Raw genomic sequence first — 17,788 nt, 5'->3', positions numbered from 1 at the left:
ACACGAAGATATATCTGTGATACATTTACAAAATCCTTTTTGTTCTTCTAGCAGACATTTGATCATGTTGAAGCTGATTTTGAACATCTTTGAGATCTCTGCAAACAAGTGTTTTTATATGTTATTCATTAATCTACACTGAACAAAAATATAAATGCAACATGTAAAGTGTTGGTCCCATGTTTCATGAGCTGATATAAAAGATCCCAGAAATGTTCCATACGCAAAAGAAATAGTATTTCTCTTAGATTTTTGGGCAGAAATGTTTTTACATCCCTGTTAGTGAGCATTTCTCCTTTGCCAAGATAATCCATCCACCTGATAGGTGTGGCATATCAAGAAGCTGGTTAAAGAGCATGATCATTGCACAGGTGCAACTTGTGCTGGGTATAACGAAAGGCCACTCTAAAATGTGTAGTTTTGATACACAACACAATGCCACAGATGTCTCAAGTTTTGAAGGAGCGTACAATTGGTATTCTGAATGCAGGAATGTCACCCAGAGGTGTTGCCAGATAATTTTATGTTAATTTCTCTACCATAAGCCGCCTCCAATGTCGTTTTAGAGAATATGGCAGCACACCCAAACGGACTCATAACCACAGACCACGTGTAACCATGCCAGCCCAGGACCTCCACATCTGGCTTCCTCACCTGCGGGATCATCTGAGACCAGCCACCCAGACAGCTGATGAAACTGAGAGGTATTTATGTCTGTAATCAAGCCCTTAAGTGGGGAAAAACGTCTTCTGAATTGCTGGGAAGGCTTGTGAGTGGGTGGGCCTATGCCCTCCCAGGCCCACCCATGGCTGCGCCCCTGCCCAGTCATGTGAAATCCATAATTAGGGCCTAATACCTTTTTTCAGTTGATTGATTTCATGATATGAACTGTAACTCAGTAAAAATCATTGACATTTTTTGCGTTTATATTTTTGTTTAGTATAGTTACAACCCACAGTTGAAAGCTGTGGAGTGTGTGAATTGATAGAACCAGTTTCTCTAATGAAGGATTGACTGATTAGACTTGATACTCAGCATTGTTTGGAAGCTGTCTGAAGATCCAGACAGATCACGACATGGGCAGGCGCTGAATCACCAAGAACACGCCCATTCGTTTCTCTCATTGGTCGGTCAAAAAGACGCGCGTTATGGCGGCTTTGAAGTAAATAAAGTGAGTTTTTACAACACTTTGCTGTGTATATTTATAGCTAGATATGGAGGTTAGTGAATAGTATTAATGGCCAATATAATGCACAAGCCTTCTGAATATAGCCAATCGAGTAGGAATGATAGTTTCTGACTAAAATGCTGGCTAGCTAAACAGATTTCACTTTACTCAACTAGCTAACGTTAGCTGGTCCTGTTAGCTGGTTAGCTAACAAGCTTTCCAGACAGCAAGTACCCTTAGCTAGCTACATTGTGAACTGGTGTTATAACGTCGCTAGCAATCTTTGGTCTGTAAATCACTTTGCTAATTTGCCAGTAATATAACGTTACTTCTTTGGAATGAAATTTGTAGCTGGCTAGCTTCCTTCTGCAATCATGTTGACAAGTGCTACCCATTACAAAAGTGACTGGAGCAACTTTTGCTCACTGATCATTTGCTATCAAACAGAGAGTCACGTTGATATTTGTCAGCTTTCTGTGAGGGATGAGTAGCCAGGAAAACCATTGTAACTGTAGCTATATGTCTCTGACTGACACGCCCTTATTGTCCAGGCGCTATGAAAGTGTGATCTGTACACCTGCATTGTAACTCAAACAAGTACCTTCATCTCCCTGACATGGACTGTGTTGTGACAGGGGGCAACGTGAAAGGTACTTATCCCATCAGACATTGAAGAAGACATTTTATACCACCACCTACAATACCAGTCAAACGTTTGTACACACCTACTCATTCCAGGGTTTTGGACATTGTAGAATAATAGTGAAGGCATCAAAACTATGAAATAACACATATGGAATCATGTAGTAACCAAAACATTGTTAAACTAATCAAAATATATTTTAGATTCTTCAAAGTAGCCACCCTTTGCCTTAATGACAGCTTTGCACACTCATTGGCATTCTCTCAACCAGCTTCACCTGGAATGCTTTTCCAACAGTCTTGAAGGAGTTCCCACATATGTATTTATTTGTTATTTTACCAGGTAAGTTGACTGAGAACACGTTCTCATTTGCAGCAACGGCCTGGGGAACAGTTACAGGGTAGAGGAGGGGGATGAATGCTGAGGACTTCTTGGCTGCTTTTGCTTCACTCTGCGGTCCAACTTATCCCAAACCATCTAAATTGGTTTGGGGTCGGGTGATTGTGGAGGCCAGGTCATCTGATGCAGCACTCCATCACTCTCCTTCTTGGTCAAATAGCCCATACACAAGCCTGGAGGTGTGTTTTTGGTCATTGTCCTGTTGAAAAACAAATGATAGTCCCAGTAAGTGCAAGCGCTGCAGGATGCTGTGGTAGCCATGCTGGTTAAGTGTACCTTGAATTCTAAATAAATCACTGGCTGATGTCTTCACTATTAGTTTACAATGTAGAAAATAGTAAAAATGAAGAAAAACCCTTGAATGAGTAGGTGTGTCCAAACTTTTGACTGGTACTGTAGCTAGCTAGCTACATGCCTTTTTATTGAATGAAATTGGGATGATTTGTGTGTCTGTGTTTTACAGTGCTGGCCAAGGCCATCCACTCTCTGTCCAGGATAGGTGATGAGTTGTACCTGGAGCCACAGGAGGTTGGGGTGAGTTACCATGAAACACACACAAGCACACTTTAATATGCATACCAAAATACATTGACACTCATTCTCACTAAATTCTACAATATTGTTGCCAAGACATCATTGAGGCGCAAGGATTGGGTTGCAGTTGTAAAGTTACTATTTCCTGTCTCACAGCTGGCTCTGCGTTCAGTGAACTCATCCCGCTCAGCCTACGCGTGCTTCCTTTTCTCCCCACTCTTCTTCAGCAGGTATGGGGCGTGTGTGTGTGTGTGTGAGAGAGAATGCGAAATAAAGAAAGGGTACACTACCTATGGCTGCTTCCATTCTTTTACAGGTACACCATTCCCTTAGGACATGCTTTTCGCTGCAAGATGGCTATCAAGGTACAGAAACACATTGCTTTGACCCCAGGGTTGGGCGAAATTTAAATTGAAGGCAGTCAATTCAGTTCATTCAATCGTAAAAAAATGCATTTATTTTTAATTACTTTCACAATAAACTGAAAAGTATAAGCTATTTATAAAAAAAATTATATAATTTGAATCTTCAATTTTCATTCTAACCACTTCCTGAATTGACTGCCTTCAATTTGAATTGAGCCAACCCTGTTTGACACTGTTTCTGTTATCTACAGTTTAATACTCTTCTGTTATATCTGTAATGTCTACTTATTCTCGTCCCTCTCTGCCTCTCTCAGTGTGTGCAGGCCGTGTTCAGGTCCCTGTCGTCTCTGGAGAAGACAGTAGAGAAGTGTCACATTGAACTGGATGGAGAGAAGAGTCGTCTTACCTTCACCCTGCACTGCAAACATGGTACAGGCCGTTGAAGTGCCATAAAATAACCACAGAACAGTTTTATCTGGAGTTTTAACCACTTTAAACCTCCTCACACCCTTAACTTTCCCCTAATCAAGGCATATCAAGTGTGTGTGTTTGCGTTCTGTAGGTTTGCTGAAGACACACAACCTGTCATTCCAGGACAGTGAGAGTCTGCAGGCCGTGTTTGATAAAGAGAGCTGTGCCAACATGCTTCGAGCCCAGCCCAGGTCAGCACATTCTCTCTCTTTCAGTGTTCCTCTCCTGTCATCTTACCTCCTATGCATCACTTTGATTTTTCCTTCTTTCTTTCCTCCAGGTTGCTGGTTGACACGGTGCTGCACTTCCCTCCCTCTCTGGATGAGGTGAGTGTGTCAGTGAGTGGAGAACGAGTGTGCTTCAGGAACCATGTAGACGACGAGGCAGGTGAGGAGAAACCCGTTTTGTTTTTCTATACTATTGAAGTGTTGGCGGTGTTGTCTTTATTTGCTATTTTTCAATAAGTCAATAACCCTGTATAGCAAAATGATAGTAATATCTTTAATCCCCCCTTCTCCTTTTCTCTCTCTCTCGTAGAGCAATCCAAAGCCATGCTGACTGAACTGTGTTTGAGTTCTGATGAGTTTGACCACTTTGCTGTCGGAGCTCAGACCAGCATCACATTCTGTCTAAAGGAGCTGAGGGTATGTAGGGTTCTGTTACTTGACAAATAGGTTATTACTGTTGTTATAATATGACATGGTATGTTACAAGTGATTTGAAGGCATCATAGCAGGCCACTTAATGATGCATTGCGTTGTCTTTCAGGGCTTGCTGGTGTTTGCAGAATCCACAGGTCTCCCAGTCTCAATGTATTTTGATGAGCCAGGCAGGTAAGGATACATATTCACCACTCACACATACCAATATGAAGGTATAAGTATATATTGTTTCCCGTGTAGCATTCATGTCTGTTTTTGTCAGTCCTGTGGTGTTAAGTGTAACAGACAGTGTTCTGGAGGTGAACTTTGTGCTTGCCACTCTGTCTGATGACTCCAACCTCTGTAACCATAACAACAACACAAAACGGTAATTGAACATTAACTGTCAAACATTCAGAACAGTCATGCCTCTTTGTACAGGACCCTGTTCTTTACCCAGAATCCTCTCCGTTCTCCCCAGAGCTCGCTCGCCGCCACCTCCTGACGACTTTATGACTGACGACATTGACTCTTATCTCATCGCCATGGAGACCAGTGAATTAGCGGGTCCCTCCGATGCCCTTGCGCCCCGGTCCCCCTCGCCCAATCACACACTTACAACTCCGCCATCTGTAGCCATGCCCAGGCTAGAGAGAGGAGAGGAAGAGGAGGAGGAAGATACCGAGGACACTGAAAGGCCTCCAAATAAAAAGGTGAGCTTTGTTGTCAAAGGGCTTGCTGTTACTTACACAACTCCTGGGATCAATGTAAAACTAACCCCTCTCCCACTCTCTTTCTTCATTCCCGCTCAGTTCCGCTCGCTCTTTTTCGGGTCAGTCTGTCCCTCTGATTCTCAACTGACCAATCAGACGATCAAGAGCCAGGAAGTGCTGGCCAGTGACAGCGAGGACGACACCCAAGCATCATTGCCGTGACCTGGGGTGGTGGAGTTGAAGCCACGTGTGTTTGTGTGTGTGTGTGTGTTTTGGAGAAACCGACTTATAGAATCCCTGCGAAGAGATATTTAAAAAGATTAAAAAAGGTCTGCATCTAATCTGAAGACTAATCACATTAGATGCAGAGTCTTACCCGTGGGATAATTTTTTTAGAATATGGATTTGAACAAATCCAGACCTTTCTAGTTCTAATGACCGTTGCAGCCTTGAGAAGAAAGTCTGCACTCAGTAGGTCCTCTGAGGGACAGTGATGGGACATTCAGACTTTTTATTGGACCATATCATCACACTGGGGGACTCTGGAATTATGAGGAAATGGACAAGTACTTCCTGTTTATGATGGCATGTCAATGATCAATGTACACAAGCTCTAGAATAAAAAAAAACACTTTTTTTTCTCCCCGGAGTTTGAAAATATAAATTGTTTTATTTACATTTTTTTTTTCAAGTCTACACTTGGATGAGATGTTTTATGGGTAATTTTTGTGGTTTATATAAACTTTTAGAATGTCGATTTCTTTCCTTGCTTGTTAAAAGTATGTCTCCATAGATGGAGTTGAGTTTCTTTTGGAACCATATGTCTGTGAGCCACTGTTTCCAGGGAGGGGAACACTGCTGTGTAGCACCTGAAAACTCTTCCCCCTCGTCTGAGGCTTCCTCCTCTCCCTCTTTCTCTCTTTCTCTAACTCCTTCTCCCTCTTCTTCTGTAACTTCTCCTCCTCTTTCTCCCTCCTCTCCTGCTCCCTCCGTCTCCTCCTCCTCTCTCTGGAGCTCAGGTTCTCCTCTTCCTCCCCCCTGACCGTGCTCCCCTCACCCGTCCCATCACTGAAGTCCTGGATCAGGATTTGGGGAATGGGGACTTTGTGTTCCCCTTTCTCCCTGTCCTGCCTTGGTTGCTCCCCTTTAAGCCTGCGGAAGAGACCAAATAGCCTCGGGGTGTCGGTCGGCCCTTTGTCAGATTTAGGCCCAGTCTGAGGTGGTACAGTGTCCGGGTTGCACCCTGTCACCCGTTTGGGTGATTCTGGGCGCTTTGGTACCTGAATGGGAGATGTGGGTTGTGGTTGATTGGACTGAATGAAGCCTATATTTGATTGATTGGATTGTGTGAAGGTGGGTTGTGATTGGTTGGGTTTAGTGAAGAGATCCTCAGAGAGCCTGCGGGTGAGCCTCCGGGAGCTGGAGGATTTGCAGAGCCGGAAGTCTCCGGAAGGAGTTGCCCACGGTCCATCACAGGGCGTAGTCCTTTGGGACGAGACATCAATTTGTGTGGACACCGAGTTGCCAGAGTCAGCCTTTGAGTCTGCAGGAGGGGGAGACTCACTCTGACTTTGTGACTTTGGGTTGTCAGGTATGTGAGGGAATTCACCTGTCAGTGATTCCCCCTGATGTAATGGTGGAAGGATGTCAGTTGAGGCTTTCTTTTCTTTCTCTCCTTCACTCTCCCTGACTTTCTGGGTCTCCTGATCTGGACGGATGGTGACTGGACTCTGGGGTTTTTCAGGAAGCTTCTGTTCTGATGAGTTCCTCTCCTCCGCAGGCTCAATAGTGGATGTCAACTCTGGAGAAACCTGGCTCTGATTGGCTGGTATTGTGCTAGAGGGCTCTGTGTACTGTACCTCTGTCTTTGCTGTCTCTGTGCGTCTCTGAATGTCATGTGGAGACTCCATGGTCGTCTCTGTCCCTGTGTTTGTGTCAGTGGCTTTCTCAGTGCGCGTCTCAATCCCTATGTATACAGCTACCCGTATCTCTGATTCTTTGTCCGTCTGTGTTTCTGCATCAATCTGTGACCCCAACTCTGCCTCTACTCTTGTGTCTGCCTCTATGTGCATCGCTGACTCATTTTCTTCCTGCGTCTCTGGTTCTGTATGTGCCTCTAACGCCGTTTCTCTCTCCTCCTTTTCATCTGTGTGTGTCTCCGTCCCTTTGTGTGACTGGATCTCTGAACAAGCCTGTATCTTCTTGTCGGTGTGTGTCTCTGTGCCAGTGCCTTTGTCTCTCTCGGTCAGTGAGCCCGTGTCTGTTTCTGCCTCCAAGTTTACATCTGCCTCTTGTTGTGTGTCTGTCTCCGTGTCTGTATTCACATCTGTTTGAGTCGCTGTCTCTTTTGACCCCATGTCTGTCTCGGTCTCTACACTTTTATCTGTGTGTAGTCCTTTCTGTACCTCTGCCTCCATCTCCTCCTCTGTCTTGGCTTCTGCTCGTATCTGAATCTCTACATCTGTGTGGGTCTCTGTCACTCTTTCCTTCTCTGTCTTTGCTTCAATGTATGTCTTCAGGTCTGTGTCTGGAGCAGTTTCCTCCTCTGTGTATGCCTTCAGGTCTGTGTCTGGAGCAGTTTCCTCCTCTGTGTATGTCTTCAGGTCTGTGTCTGGAGCAGTTTCCTCCTCTGTGTATGTCTTCAGGTCTGTGTCTGGAGCAGTTTCCTCCTCTGTGTGGATGTCTTCAGGTCTGTGTCTGGAGCAGTTTCCTCCTCTGTGTATGTCTTCAGGTCTGTGTCTGGAGCAGTTTCCTCCTCTGTGTATGTCTTCAGGTCTGTGTCTGGAGCAGTTTCCTCCTCTGTGTATGTCTTCAGGTCTGTGTCTGGAGCAGTTTCCTCCTCTGTGTATGTCTTCAGGTCTGTGTGTGGAGCAGTTTCCTCCTCTGTGTATGTCTTCAGGTCTGTGTGTGGAGCAGTTTCCTCCTCTGTCATTGCTCCTGCACATGTCTCTGTCTCCTTGCTTTTCTCTGCCTCACCCTTCGTCTCTGTCATTATATGCACTGTGATGAAATTTGCACTCGCTGTTGACTGTTTGTTCAGTACTTCCTGTGTTTGCATGGTGTCTTTACTGTGGTCAGTTTCCTGTGTCTGGCTGTCGCTGTGCTGCTCAGAGACCGGTGTCTGGCTGAGACCCCCCTGCTCCTCTCCCTGGCCCTGTGAGGTGACGCTGTGGTCCGAGGTGAGCTGACGCTGCTGGGAAGGTTCTCTGACTGAATCTGGGGTCAGCTGGATTTTCTGTCTTCTGTCCTCCTGTTCTAACGGTTCTCTCGTTTCCACTGGGGCCCTGTCCTCTGTAGCTGGACATGGAACACCCGGAGCCCTCACTGGACTACCATCCATCTCACTTCTTCTCCTCAGATTCCCTCCCTCGCTTCTCTCCTCCCACACCTCCTCTGAAACCTTCCTCACCTCTCTGCCTTCTCCCTCCCACTCCCCAATGTCTGTCCTACTCCCTCTTATCCACTTCTTGCGGAGGAGCGAGGGAGAGAGAGAGAGGAGGGAGGGCGAGCGAATCAGAGGGAGAGACAGGTTCCCTTTCTCCCTCTCCTTCCTGTTCCTCTCCTCCTCCCTCTCTCGAACCCTCGCCCACGCCATCCGATATCCGTGGCAACGACCCCGGGGATCAAAGGTGGAGGCGGGCCGTTCCATTCTCCACTTCTCCAGCTCTCTCTCCGTCTGCCTCTCCAGATCCTTACTCGACAGGGGAACAGAACACACCTACAGTGGGGAGAACAAGTATTTGATACACTGACGATTTTGCAGGTTTTCCTACTTACAAAGCATGTAGAAGTCTGTGATTTTTATCACAGGGACACTTCAACTGTGAGAGACGGAATCTAAAACAAAATCCAGAAAATCACATTGTATGATTCTTAAGTAATTAATTTGCATTTTATTGCATGACATAAGTATTTGATACATCAGAAAAGCAGAACTTAATATTTGGTACAGAAACCTTTGTTTGCAATTACAGAGATCATACGTTTCCTGTAGTTCTTGACCAGGTTTGCACACACTGCAGCAGGGATTTTGGCCCACTCCTCCATACAGACCTTCTCCAGATCCTTCAGGTTTCGGGGCTGTTGCTGGGCAATACGGACTTTCAGCTCCCTCCAAAGATTTTCTATTGGGTTCAGGTCTGGAGACTGGCTAGGCCACTCCAGGACCTTGAGATGCTTCTTACGGAGCCACACATTAGTTACCCTGGCTGTGTGTTTCGGGTCGTTGTCATGCAGGAAGACCCAGCCACGACCCATCTTCAATGCTCTTACTGAGGGAAGGAGGTTGTTGGCCAAGATCTCGCGATACATGGCCCTATCCATCCTCCCCTCAATACGGTGCGGTCGTCCTGCCCCTTTGCAGAAAAGCATCCCCAAAGAATGATGTTTCCACCTCCATGCTTGACGGTTGGGATGGTGTTCTTGAGGTTGTACTCATCCTTCTTCTTCCTCCAAACACAGCGAGTGGAGTTTAAACCAAAAAGCTCTATTTTTGTCTCATCAGACCACATGTCCGTCTTCCATTCCTCCTCTGGATCATCCAGATGGTCATTGGCAAACTTCAGACGGGCCTGGACATGCGCTGGCTTGAGCAGGGGGACCTTGCGTGCGCTGCAGGATTTTAATCCATGACGGCGTAGTGTGTTACTAATGGTTTTCTTTGAGACTGTGGTCCCAGCTCTCTTCAGGTCATTGACCAGGTCCTGCCGTGTAGTTCTGGGCTGATCCCTCACCTTCCTCATGATCATTGATGCCCCACGAGGTGAGATCTTTCATGGAGCCCCAGACCGAGGGTGATTGACCGTCATCTTGAACTTCTACCATTTTCGAATAATTGCGCCAACAGTTGTTGCCTTCTCACCAAGCTGCTTGCTTATTGTCCTGTAGCCCATCCTAGCCTTGTGCAGGTCTACAATTATAACCCTGATGTCCTTACACAGCTCTCTGGTCTTGGCCATTGTGAAGAGGTTGGAGTCTGTTTGATTGAGTGTGTGGACAGGTGTCTTTTATATAGGTAACGAGTTCAAACAGGTGCAGTTAATACAGGTAATGAGTGAAGAACAGGAGGGCTTCTTAAAGAAAAACTAACAGGTCTGTGAGAGCTGGAATTCTTACTGGTTGATAGGTGATCAAATACTTATGTCATGCAAAAAAATGCAAATTAATTACTTAAAAATCATACAATGTGATTTTCTGGATTTTTGTTTTAGATTCCATCTCTCACAGTTGAAGTGTACCTATGATTCAAAAAAAAATACAGACCTCTACATGCTTTGTAAGTAGGAAAATCGGCAGTGTATCAAATACTTGTTCTCCCCACTGTAGGTGGGGGTGAAAGGGAGATACGGGGGGAGGTGGTAAAAGTGGGGGTTTATCTGCTATCACACAGGTGTGTGTATTTATATACATGGTAAGATAGTTCAAGTGTCTGACCTCTGCAATGAAGTTATCGTCCTCCTGCTGCACCTGCTCCCTCACACCCCTCAGCCTCTCCAGAGTCTCCATCTGGCCCTCGCACGCCTCCCTCTGCTCCACCCGGCCCAGAGCCCTGCGCACCAACACCACCGCCACCTGGAACAACACACGCACTCCTGATGGAGGGGGGATAAAAACAACACAAGGAGGGAAACAGAGGAATCAAATTTCCTCTTAAGAGAGATTCTTTCAATCTTGTGTGGACGGAAGGGCCAAGAAATAAGAATAGGTAGATTAGATAGAGGATTGATAGAATGCATAAATATGACCATAGATGATGGATTGACGAAGTCCCTTATTCAGGTACAGACCGTAGCAGAAGAACAGGTCCCAGACCCTGAGCAGGGTGTTAAAGGGTAGGTGGCGTGTGAACAGGCACATCAACCAATCGGTGGCGAACATCAGAGGCTCCACGCCGTGTCTCTGCAGGTGCTTGTGAGCCGCGGGACACGTCCTCTTCAGCACCCTGGTCAGCACGGCTGCGTCAAAGAGAACCCCCTCCTAACGACAACATTAGAGGGACAAGTGTCCGGAGTGCTGCTATTCAGCTATGTTACAACATCCAAACCCTTTACTGATGACAAATATATGCACGTTACACTGTTGAGCATGCTGTATCACAAATTGATCATGTGTAGTAAAGTAACTGTGTGTAGAGCCATCATCTTACCAGAAGGGGACTGTAGTAGCCAGGGAGGTACTGTTCACTGATCTGCACCAGACACCAGAATGCCTGCTATAGGAGGGGAAAGCAAAGGTATTAAGAGAGATGGAAGGTCCAGTCCTTTCAACGTGGTGATGATGAAGGATCACTGGTGATAAGATGGTGATTGTAACAGTACCTCAGTAGGCATGTTCATCAGCAGTACAGCTGCTACAGGTCCCTGGGCCTGGCAGTAGCCCTCCTCAGGCTTCAGCTGAGTGAAGGCCTTCAGCACCCGGAACAGACCACGCTGTCTGCCCACACAAACAGCACAACACTCTGATGCATCAAACATTGACAGGGTAACACTCTAGATAATATTTATACAAAACTACAAGAAGGAGGGATGGAGAAAGATGTGTTTAGTATGTCATCATTGAACATGTAGTATTATGAGGCTCTGTTACCCATGGCCGTCTCTGGAGAGGAACATCTCATGGAAGGGGAACTGGCGGTCTAAGTCTCTCTCTATAACGTCCACCCAGCTCTGTAGTGCGGGTCTGGAGTCCAGAGTCTGATAGAGGGGGAGAGATTTACCTGATGACTAGGTTTTACTCTGCTATATTTGTAGATTTACAGTAATTATATCATGCAAATGGAACAGTAAGGTTCTAATTGTTGGTTCTATCTGTAGAGGTGGTTGCTCTCTTACCTGATAGAGGTCCTTGTTGTGGCGCATTCTGTCTGTGGCGCCACACAGCAGTGGCCAACATTTAGCCCTGAGGGATGCTGGGATGCCTTTCTGACACTGCTCTTTGACCTGAGAGACGGGTGGAGGGTGTGTAACGGTCATGCCAGAGTAAACACCTGGGTCTGGTGTTCCAGAAAAGGTTACATTTAAAAGGCAGAGTACACACCTTGCTGGAATTTTTTAGTAAGACACGATCCCATTGGCTTATGATGTTGATCCACTTGGCCTCTCTCTGTCTAACGAGCTCAGGGGACGGGCCTTCACTCCTAACCAACATATCATCAGCAGAATATGGTGAACACTTTAAACAAAACTGTCATAACATTTCCAAGGCAGTATATTTCTCGGGTAGGTAACAAACTCCTCACTATGGCTCGCTCTATTCTGTTTCTGTGGACAAAATGATCTGCACATTTCCTGAGATGAGTCAACTGCACCTTCAGTTCTTGTCACAGAGAACGAAAACACCATAAACACCCACAGGAAACAGGAAAACCACAAGGTGGCGGTGCGACTGTCTCCATGGCAACGGGTCAGGATGTTCAACGACACAGAGTGAGTGAGAGTGTGTAGGAGGTGATTGTTATATTGGTGTTCTGATTCTACCTGGGTCAAGACCCATTTGTACTTGCATCTATTGAAAAACAATTCTGTCTGATGCTGAACGGTCATCTTTCCTGCCATAACTGTTTTTTTGCATTCAGTTGCAAGCTATAGGATGTCTTTAGTGGATTTTATTCACCAGAAATGCATTCTCTCGGTTTGTTTCTCTTATCGTAACTAATCAATTTTTTTTTTTAAACAGAGAGAGAGAATGGTAAAAAAAAAGTTTTCAGTGCTGCTGAGCCAGAAGCTCTGTGTAGTACTGACCCAGCAGTGGATCCATTCCCCAGGATGAAGCCGAAGCGGTCTGTCTCTGTGGCTGGAGCTCCAACACTGACCTCTGACCCCCTGTCAGAACCAGAACTGTCCTCTCTGCTGGGGGGCGTCTGGGTCGGGGTGGACGCACTCAGCATCTTACCCTACAGAACAAAGAGAGGAGAGACAATGGTCTCTGTTACAATATAGTGCACACGTGTGTGTATGTCTGTACTGTTTGTGTTCAGAATGAAAGCAAGTACAAGTGTGACACAGAATACTCATCCTGTATATTAGAAATTAGGATGCTTAAAGCCTTTTACAATCTAGGCTACATACATGCATACATACATATAGTTGAAGTCGGAAGTTTACATACACCTTAGCCAAATACATTTAAACTCAGTTTTTCACAATTCCTGTTATTTAATCCTCATAAAAATGCCCCGTCTTTGGTCAGTTAATATCACCACTTTATTTTAAGAATGTGAAATGTCAGAATAATAGTAGAGAGAATGATTTATGTCAGCTTTTATTTCTTCCATCACATTCCCAGAGGGTCAGGAGTTTACATTCATTCAATTAGCATTTGGTAGCATTGACTTTAAATTGTTTAACTTGGGTCAAATGTTTCAGGTAGCCTTCCACAAGCTTCCCACAATAAGTTGGGTGAATTTTGGCCCATTCCTCCAGACAGAGCTGGTTTAACTGAGTCATGTTTGTAGGCCTCCTTGCTCGTACATGCTTTTTCAGTTCTGCCCACACATTTTCTATAGGATTGAGGTCAGGGCTTAGTGATGGCCACTCTAATACCTTGACTTTGTTGTCCTTAAGCCATTTTGCCACAACTTTGGAAGTATGCTTGAGGTCATTGTCCATTTGGAAGACCCATTTGCGTCCAAGCTTTGACTGATGTCTTGAGATGTTGCTTCAACATATCCACATAATTTTCTGTCCTCATGATGCCATATATTTTGTGAAGTGCACCGGTCCCTCCGACAGCAAAGCACCACCACAACATGATGCTGCCACCCCCGTGCTTCACGGTTGGGATGGTGTTCTTCGGCTTGCAAGCCTCCCCCTTTTTCCTCCAAACATAACGATGGTCATTATGGCCAAACAGTTCTATTTTTGTTTCATCAGACCAGAGGACATTACTCCAAAATGTACGATCTTCGTCCCCATGTGCAGTTGCAAACCGTAGTCTGGCTTTTTATGACGGTTTTGGAGCAGTGGCTTCTTCCTTGCTGAGTGGCCTTTCGGGTTATGTTGATATAGGACTCGTTTTACTGTGGATATAGATACTTTTGTACCTGTTTCCTCCAGCATCTTCACAAGGTCCTTCGCTGTTGTTCTGAGATTGATTTGCACTTTTCGCACCAAAGTACGTTCATCTCTAGGAGACAGAACGCGACGGCTGCGTGGTCCCATGGTGTTTATACATGCATACTATTGTTTGTACAGATGAGCGTGGTATCTTCAGGCATTTGGAAATTGCTTCCAAGGATGAACCAGACTTGTTGAGGTCTACAAAAAAAAAAATCTGAGGTCTTGGCTTATTTCTTTTGAATTTCCCATGATGTCAAACAAAGAGGCACTGAGTTTGAAGGTAGGTCTTGAAATACATCCACAGGTACACCTCCAATTGACTCAAATGATGTCAATTAGCCTATCAGAAGCTTCTAAAGCCATGACATAATGTTCTGGAATTTCCAAGCTGTTTAAAGGCACAGTCAACTTAGTGTATGTAAACTTTTGACCCATTGGAATTGTGATACAGTGAATAATAAGTGAAATAATCTGTCTACAAACAATTGTTGGAAAACTTATTTGTGCCATCCACAAAGTAGATGTCCTAACTGACTTGCCGAACTGTAGTATGTTATTAACAAGACATTTGTGAAGTGGTTGAAAAACGAGTTTAAATGACTCCAACCTAAGTGTATGTAAACTACCGACTTCAACTGTACGTACATACATACATACATACATACATACATACATACATACATACATAGTGTAGTGCTACAGAATCTAGCCACAGCATCAGCAGATTAAGTTGTTTCATTTGAAGCAGAAGTGATACCCTATCTACTCCCTGCCATGCCATCAACCGTGACTGTAACCACACCTGGTGTAATAAAGTAGTAATGATGTAAAACTATATAAAATCAAATACCTTTGAGTTCTCTCTCCTCTTTGATCACTGGATGGGATGCTTGCTGGAGAGAAGTGTTTGGTTAGAACGAGATTGGAGAGGACGCGAGAAACTTCCGCTATTAATGCTGTCACTTGCTCTCTCTATCACACACACATAGGAAGTCGTTACAATAATGCGCGTGTGCGAATTACGGTGTAATAGCATTTTATAGGAGGGTGATGTTGTGTAAGGAATAAGAAATGAAGTAAGTGAACCTTTGCCACATTTAAAATGGCGACAACGTCTACCCAGACCTATGCTGCTGTTTCCCACCAGTTCTCTATGTTCCTCTGGGAGCGACAGTGCCAGAGCATAGTAATAGGAAGCCGAGGATTTCCGAATGCTTCGGAGCTTTCGCCAAAGTGTGCCAAAAAACTGTTCAATCTTCAGAGCTTTATCATTATCTGTTCAAAATGCACATGAGTGACATCTGCTGGTCAGCAATACATAGACGCATGTGATTATTAGATGAACATTTTTCCTCTGGTGTTTTCTTCAAACCCCCGTGGCGCAGCGGTAAATCGTTGGCTTTAGTAGCCTATAATCAGTTGGAATACCAGATTTGCATCTTACATCATTCTCCCTTTTTTTGCCTTCAAGTTGACTCTTTTTCAAAAACGATATCTAATGCATGATTTAGGGTGCTTAAACAGACGCCTATACTATACTAAATACAACGAATTATTTGAACAACAGTGCAGAAAGTGTGGTTTCACATAAAACTAAAACAAATGTACCTTCAATGGGTTTCGACCTCCTACCCTCATGTCCCTGAATATGCCATTATTCCCTACTCAACCTGCTAAGCCAGGGGTTCCCAAACCTTTTCACTCAGGCCACACTTCCAGCATTGGGGAACATTCTGCACGCCACACTTTTTGTATGGTTACTTCTACACATTTTGTCATGGGGTGCAGAGAAAATGTTGCAGTTTTACAGCAAATTTTCTTGCAATTGTATATATTTTGCCATGTCTAATGTGTATTCATGTGATATAAGTGACTCAAACATTATATCATAATCTTTGGGCTTAAAAACCTAGCTAAAATACATTACCAGTCATGGGCTAGTTGATCTGGACATTTCTGGCAAGTTATAAATAGCTCTAAGGTATGCAATGACTGACAAGAGGAAAACTGATTATTCACTACCCAATTTCAAAAGTGTGCCTTGTGCATTCTACTATTACAACTTTCAAGAGTAAGTTGAAAGCCGGACTGAGTTCCTAAAAAATAAAATGTTATTTAAAAATCATGGGCTGGCGTGGTTACCCGTGGTCTGTGGTTTTGAGGCTAGTTGGGCATACTGCCAAATTGTCAAAAACCATGTTGGAGGTGGCTCATGGTAGAGAAATTAATATTCATTCTCTGGCAACAGCTCTGGTGGACATTCCTGCAGTCAGCATGCCAATTGTGGTGTAACATTTTGTTGAGTGACATTTAAGAGTTACCTTTTATTGTCCCCACGGCGAATTCAGTGGGATTTTGCGACACCCTGTTTGAAAAAGCACGTGATCAAACGAAGCTTTGGACGGGTGACAGAGATGATCTCGCGAATGAGAGAAAGATGGCAGAAGTGGATGCTGAGTTCGAATTAAGCTGCGCGTTGAGGAAATTTGGTGAAGATGAATGTTCTGATTGGACAACAGTAGTATCGAAAACTGGAACAAAAAGGAAATTGTCTAAAATTGGAGTGGAGGATACGTGTGTAAATGATAATGAATTTCTTTTTGTTGGGATGCGTTTGTTGAGTAAGGATCCATATGTGGGAAACCCGTTTGAGGTGTCAAAAATGGTGTATGCGCTTGGAAAAGTGTCTGTCACAGTGGCCAGGAGTGGTCTTATTTTGATTAATTGTATTTCTGAAGAGAAATACAAGATTGCAGTGGGCCTTAAAAGAATGCAGAGAACAAAAGTTTTGTGTTCTGAACTTCGGAGTGGAGTACCCGTCAAAGGAGTCATCACAGGGGTGACGACAGATGTTCAAGTTGAATTCCTGAAGATAATTCCTGGTGTGGTTGGTGCCCGGCGTCTGACCCACTGGGTGAATGGAGTAAAAGAAGAAAGTCTGTCGGCCCTGTTGTTCTTTGATAAAGAGCAAATACCTACGCAGCTTGGTTATGTAAGATACGCTGTAAGAGCTTTCGTCCCCAGACCACTGCAGTGTAAGAATTGTAAAGGATTTTGCCTTGTTTCAAGTGTGTGCAGACGAACAGAGTATATTGAAGAACAATGGGTAGAAAGGATGACTGTGTTGCAATTGTGGTTTGGATCAGGATCCTGAGTTCCTGGAGTGCCCTGTAAGGGTGAAGGAAATTGAGGTGGCAAAAGTTTGAGCGGTAAATCGAATGACCTATGTGGAGGCGATTTATAAGAACTGAGAAAACAAGTGATGCTAGTGAAGTGATGCTAGTGGATACACCCCAGCCTGTAGTAAAGGTTTGCTGCCAGACAAAAGTGTGTTCAAAAGATGGATTTTTGTTGCATTCATTGCCACAGTTATAAACTGTACAGCACAAGTCTTAAAGAAGTCAAAGAAACTGACATTATTGTGGCTGCGGCAGAAAAGTTTTTGATTTTACATCTGAAGACTTGCAAGAGGTACTGACACCGAAAGACCCGCCCTCCTAGTTTCCCCTTGAGCCTGTGTAGGGATCTGATCTGTTTTATTTATTTATTTTTAACTGAAAAGTTATCTGATTTAGTACATTTTTTGGTTGTTTTTTGGTAGTTCCGTTTTTTGGGGGGAATCCTGTTTCCATCACCGCATAGTTGATGGCGGGATGTACATTACATTGTGTGATTGCCAATATACCATAGAAGAAGAAGCAGCAGCTTTGCAAGTCACTTCTGATAAAGTGACATGTCTCAGCACACTGCTTCGCTGCTTACGAATTTGATGCATGCATGGCAACTCCGGTATCAAAT

The 17,788-nt window shown here is 44.5% G+C and overlaps 2 protein-coding genes across 7 annotated transcripts; one reads left to right on the top strand and one right to left on the bottom strand.

The window, feature by feature from the left end:
* The first annotated feature begins 1,068 nt into the window (after positions 1 to 1,068).
* On the top strand, positions 1,069 to 5,583 carry rad9a (RAD9 checkpoint clamp component A). 2 transcript variants are annotated; one of them, XM_024382965.1, is made up of 13 exons: positions 1,069 to 1,171; positions 1,720 to 1,818; positions 2,674 to 2,744; positions 2,901 to 2,974; positions 3,061 to 3,109; positions 3,424 to 3,538; positions 3,672 to 3,771; positions 3,861 to 3,967; positions 4,118 to 4,224; positions 4,349 to 4,413; positions 4,505 to 4,609; positions 4,703 to 4,934; positions 5,034 to 5,583. In XM_024382965.1, exons 2-13 carry the CDS (start codon positions 1,785 to 1,787, stop codon positions 5,154 to 5,156), a joined length of 1,182 nt encoding a protein of 393 aa, XP_024238733.1. In that variant the 5' UTR covers positions 1,069 to 1,171; positions 1,720 to 1,784; the 3' UTR covers positions 5,157 to 5,583. The 2 variants fall into 2 exon arrangements, with proteins under 2 accessions (XP_024238733.1, XP_042159027.1); XM_042303093.1 differs by having other exon boundaries at positions 1,167 to 1,220.
* On the bottom strand, positions 5,582 to 15,192 carry tbc1d10c (TBC1 domain family, member 10C). 5 transcript variants are annotated; one of them, XM_042303092.1, is made up of 11 exons: positions 14,841 to 15,189; positions 12,674 to 12,825; positions 11,970 to 12,069; positions 11,765 to 11,872; positions 11,520 to 11,626; positions 11,252 to 11,366; positions 11,080 to 11,145; positions 10,721 to 10,910; positions 10,368 to 10,525; positions 7,858 to 8,652; positions 7,435 to 7,815 (listed from the first exon to the last, which is right to left on the bottom strand). In XM_042303092.1, exons 2-11 carry the CDS (start codon positions 12,817 to 12,819, stop codon positions 7,576 to 7,578), a joined length of 2,025 nt encoding a protein of 674 aa, XP_042159026.1. In that variant the 5' UTR covers positions 12,820 to 12,825; positions 14,841 to 15,189; the 3' UTR covers positions 7,435 to 7,575. The 5 variants fall into 5 exon arrangements, with proteins under 5 accessions (XP_042159022.1, XP_042159026.1, XP_042159025.1 ...); XM_042303091.1 differs by having other exon boundaries at positions 7,435 to 8,625; positions 14,841 to 15,192; XM_042303090.1 differs by having other exon boundaries at positions 7,435 to 8,652; positions 11,080 to 11,142.
* Between the last annotated feature and the right edge of the window lie 2,596 nt (positions 15,193 to 17,788).

The sequence above is a fragment of the Oncorhynchus tshawytscha genome, linkage group LG21, assembly GCF_018296145.1.
Source record: "Oncorhynchus tshawytscha isolate Ot180627B linkage group LG21, Otsh_v2.0, whole genome shotgun sequence".
NCBI classification, from domain to species: domain Eukaryota; kingdom Metazoa; phylum Chordata; class Actinopteri; order Salmoniformes; family Salmonidae; genus Oncorhynchus; species Oncorhynchus tshawytscha.
Note: the sequence above shows the minus strand (reverse complement) of the source record. Positions and strands in the feature narration are given on the sequence as shown.

Coding starts and splice junctions, on each gene's coding strand:
- rad9a (XM_024382965.1), top strand. CDS start 1,785: ATGGACTGTGTTGTGACAGGGGGCAACGTGAAAG. Junction 1,819..2,673: donor GACAGGGGGCAACGTGAAAG/GTACTTATCCCA, acceptor TGTGTTTTACAG/TGCTGGCCAAGGCCATCCAC. Junction 2,745..2,900: donor TGGAGCCACAGGAGGTTGGG/GTGAGTTACCAT, acceptor CCTGTCTCACAG/CTGGCTCTGCGTTCAGTGAA.
- tbc1d10c (XM_042303088.1), bottom strand. CDS start 7,879: ATGTGCAGGAGCAATGACAGAG. Junction 7,816..7,857: donor GTGCAGGAGCAATGACAGAG/GAGGAAACTGCT, acceptor ACATACACAGAG/GAGGAAACTGCTCCACACAC.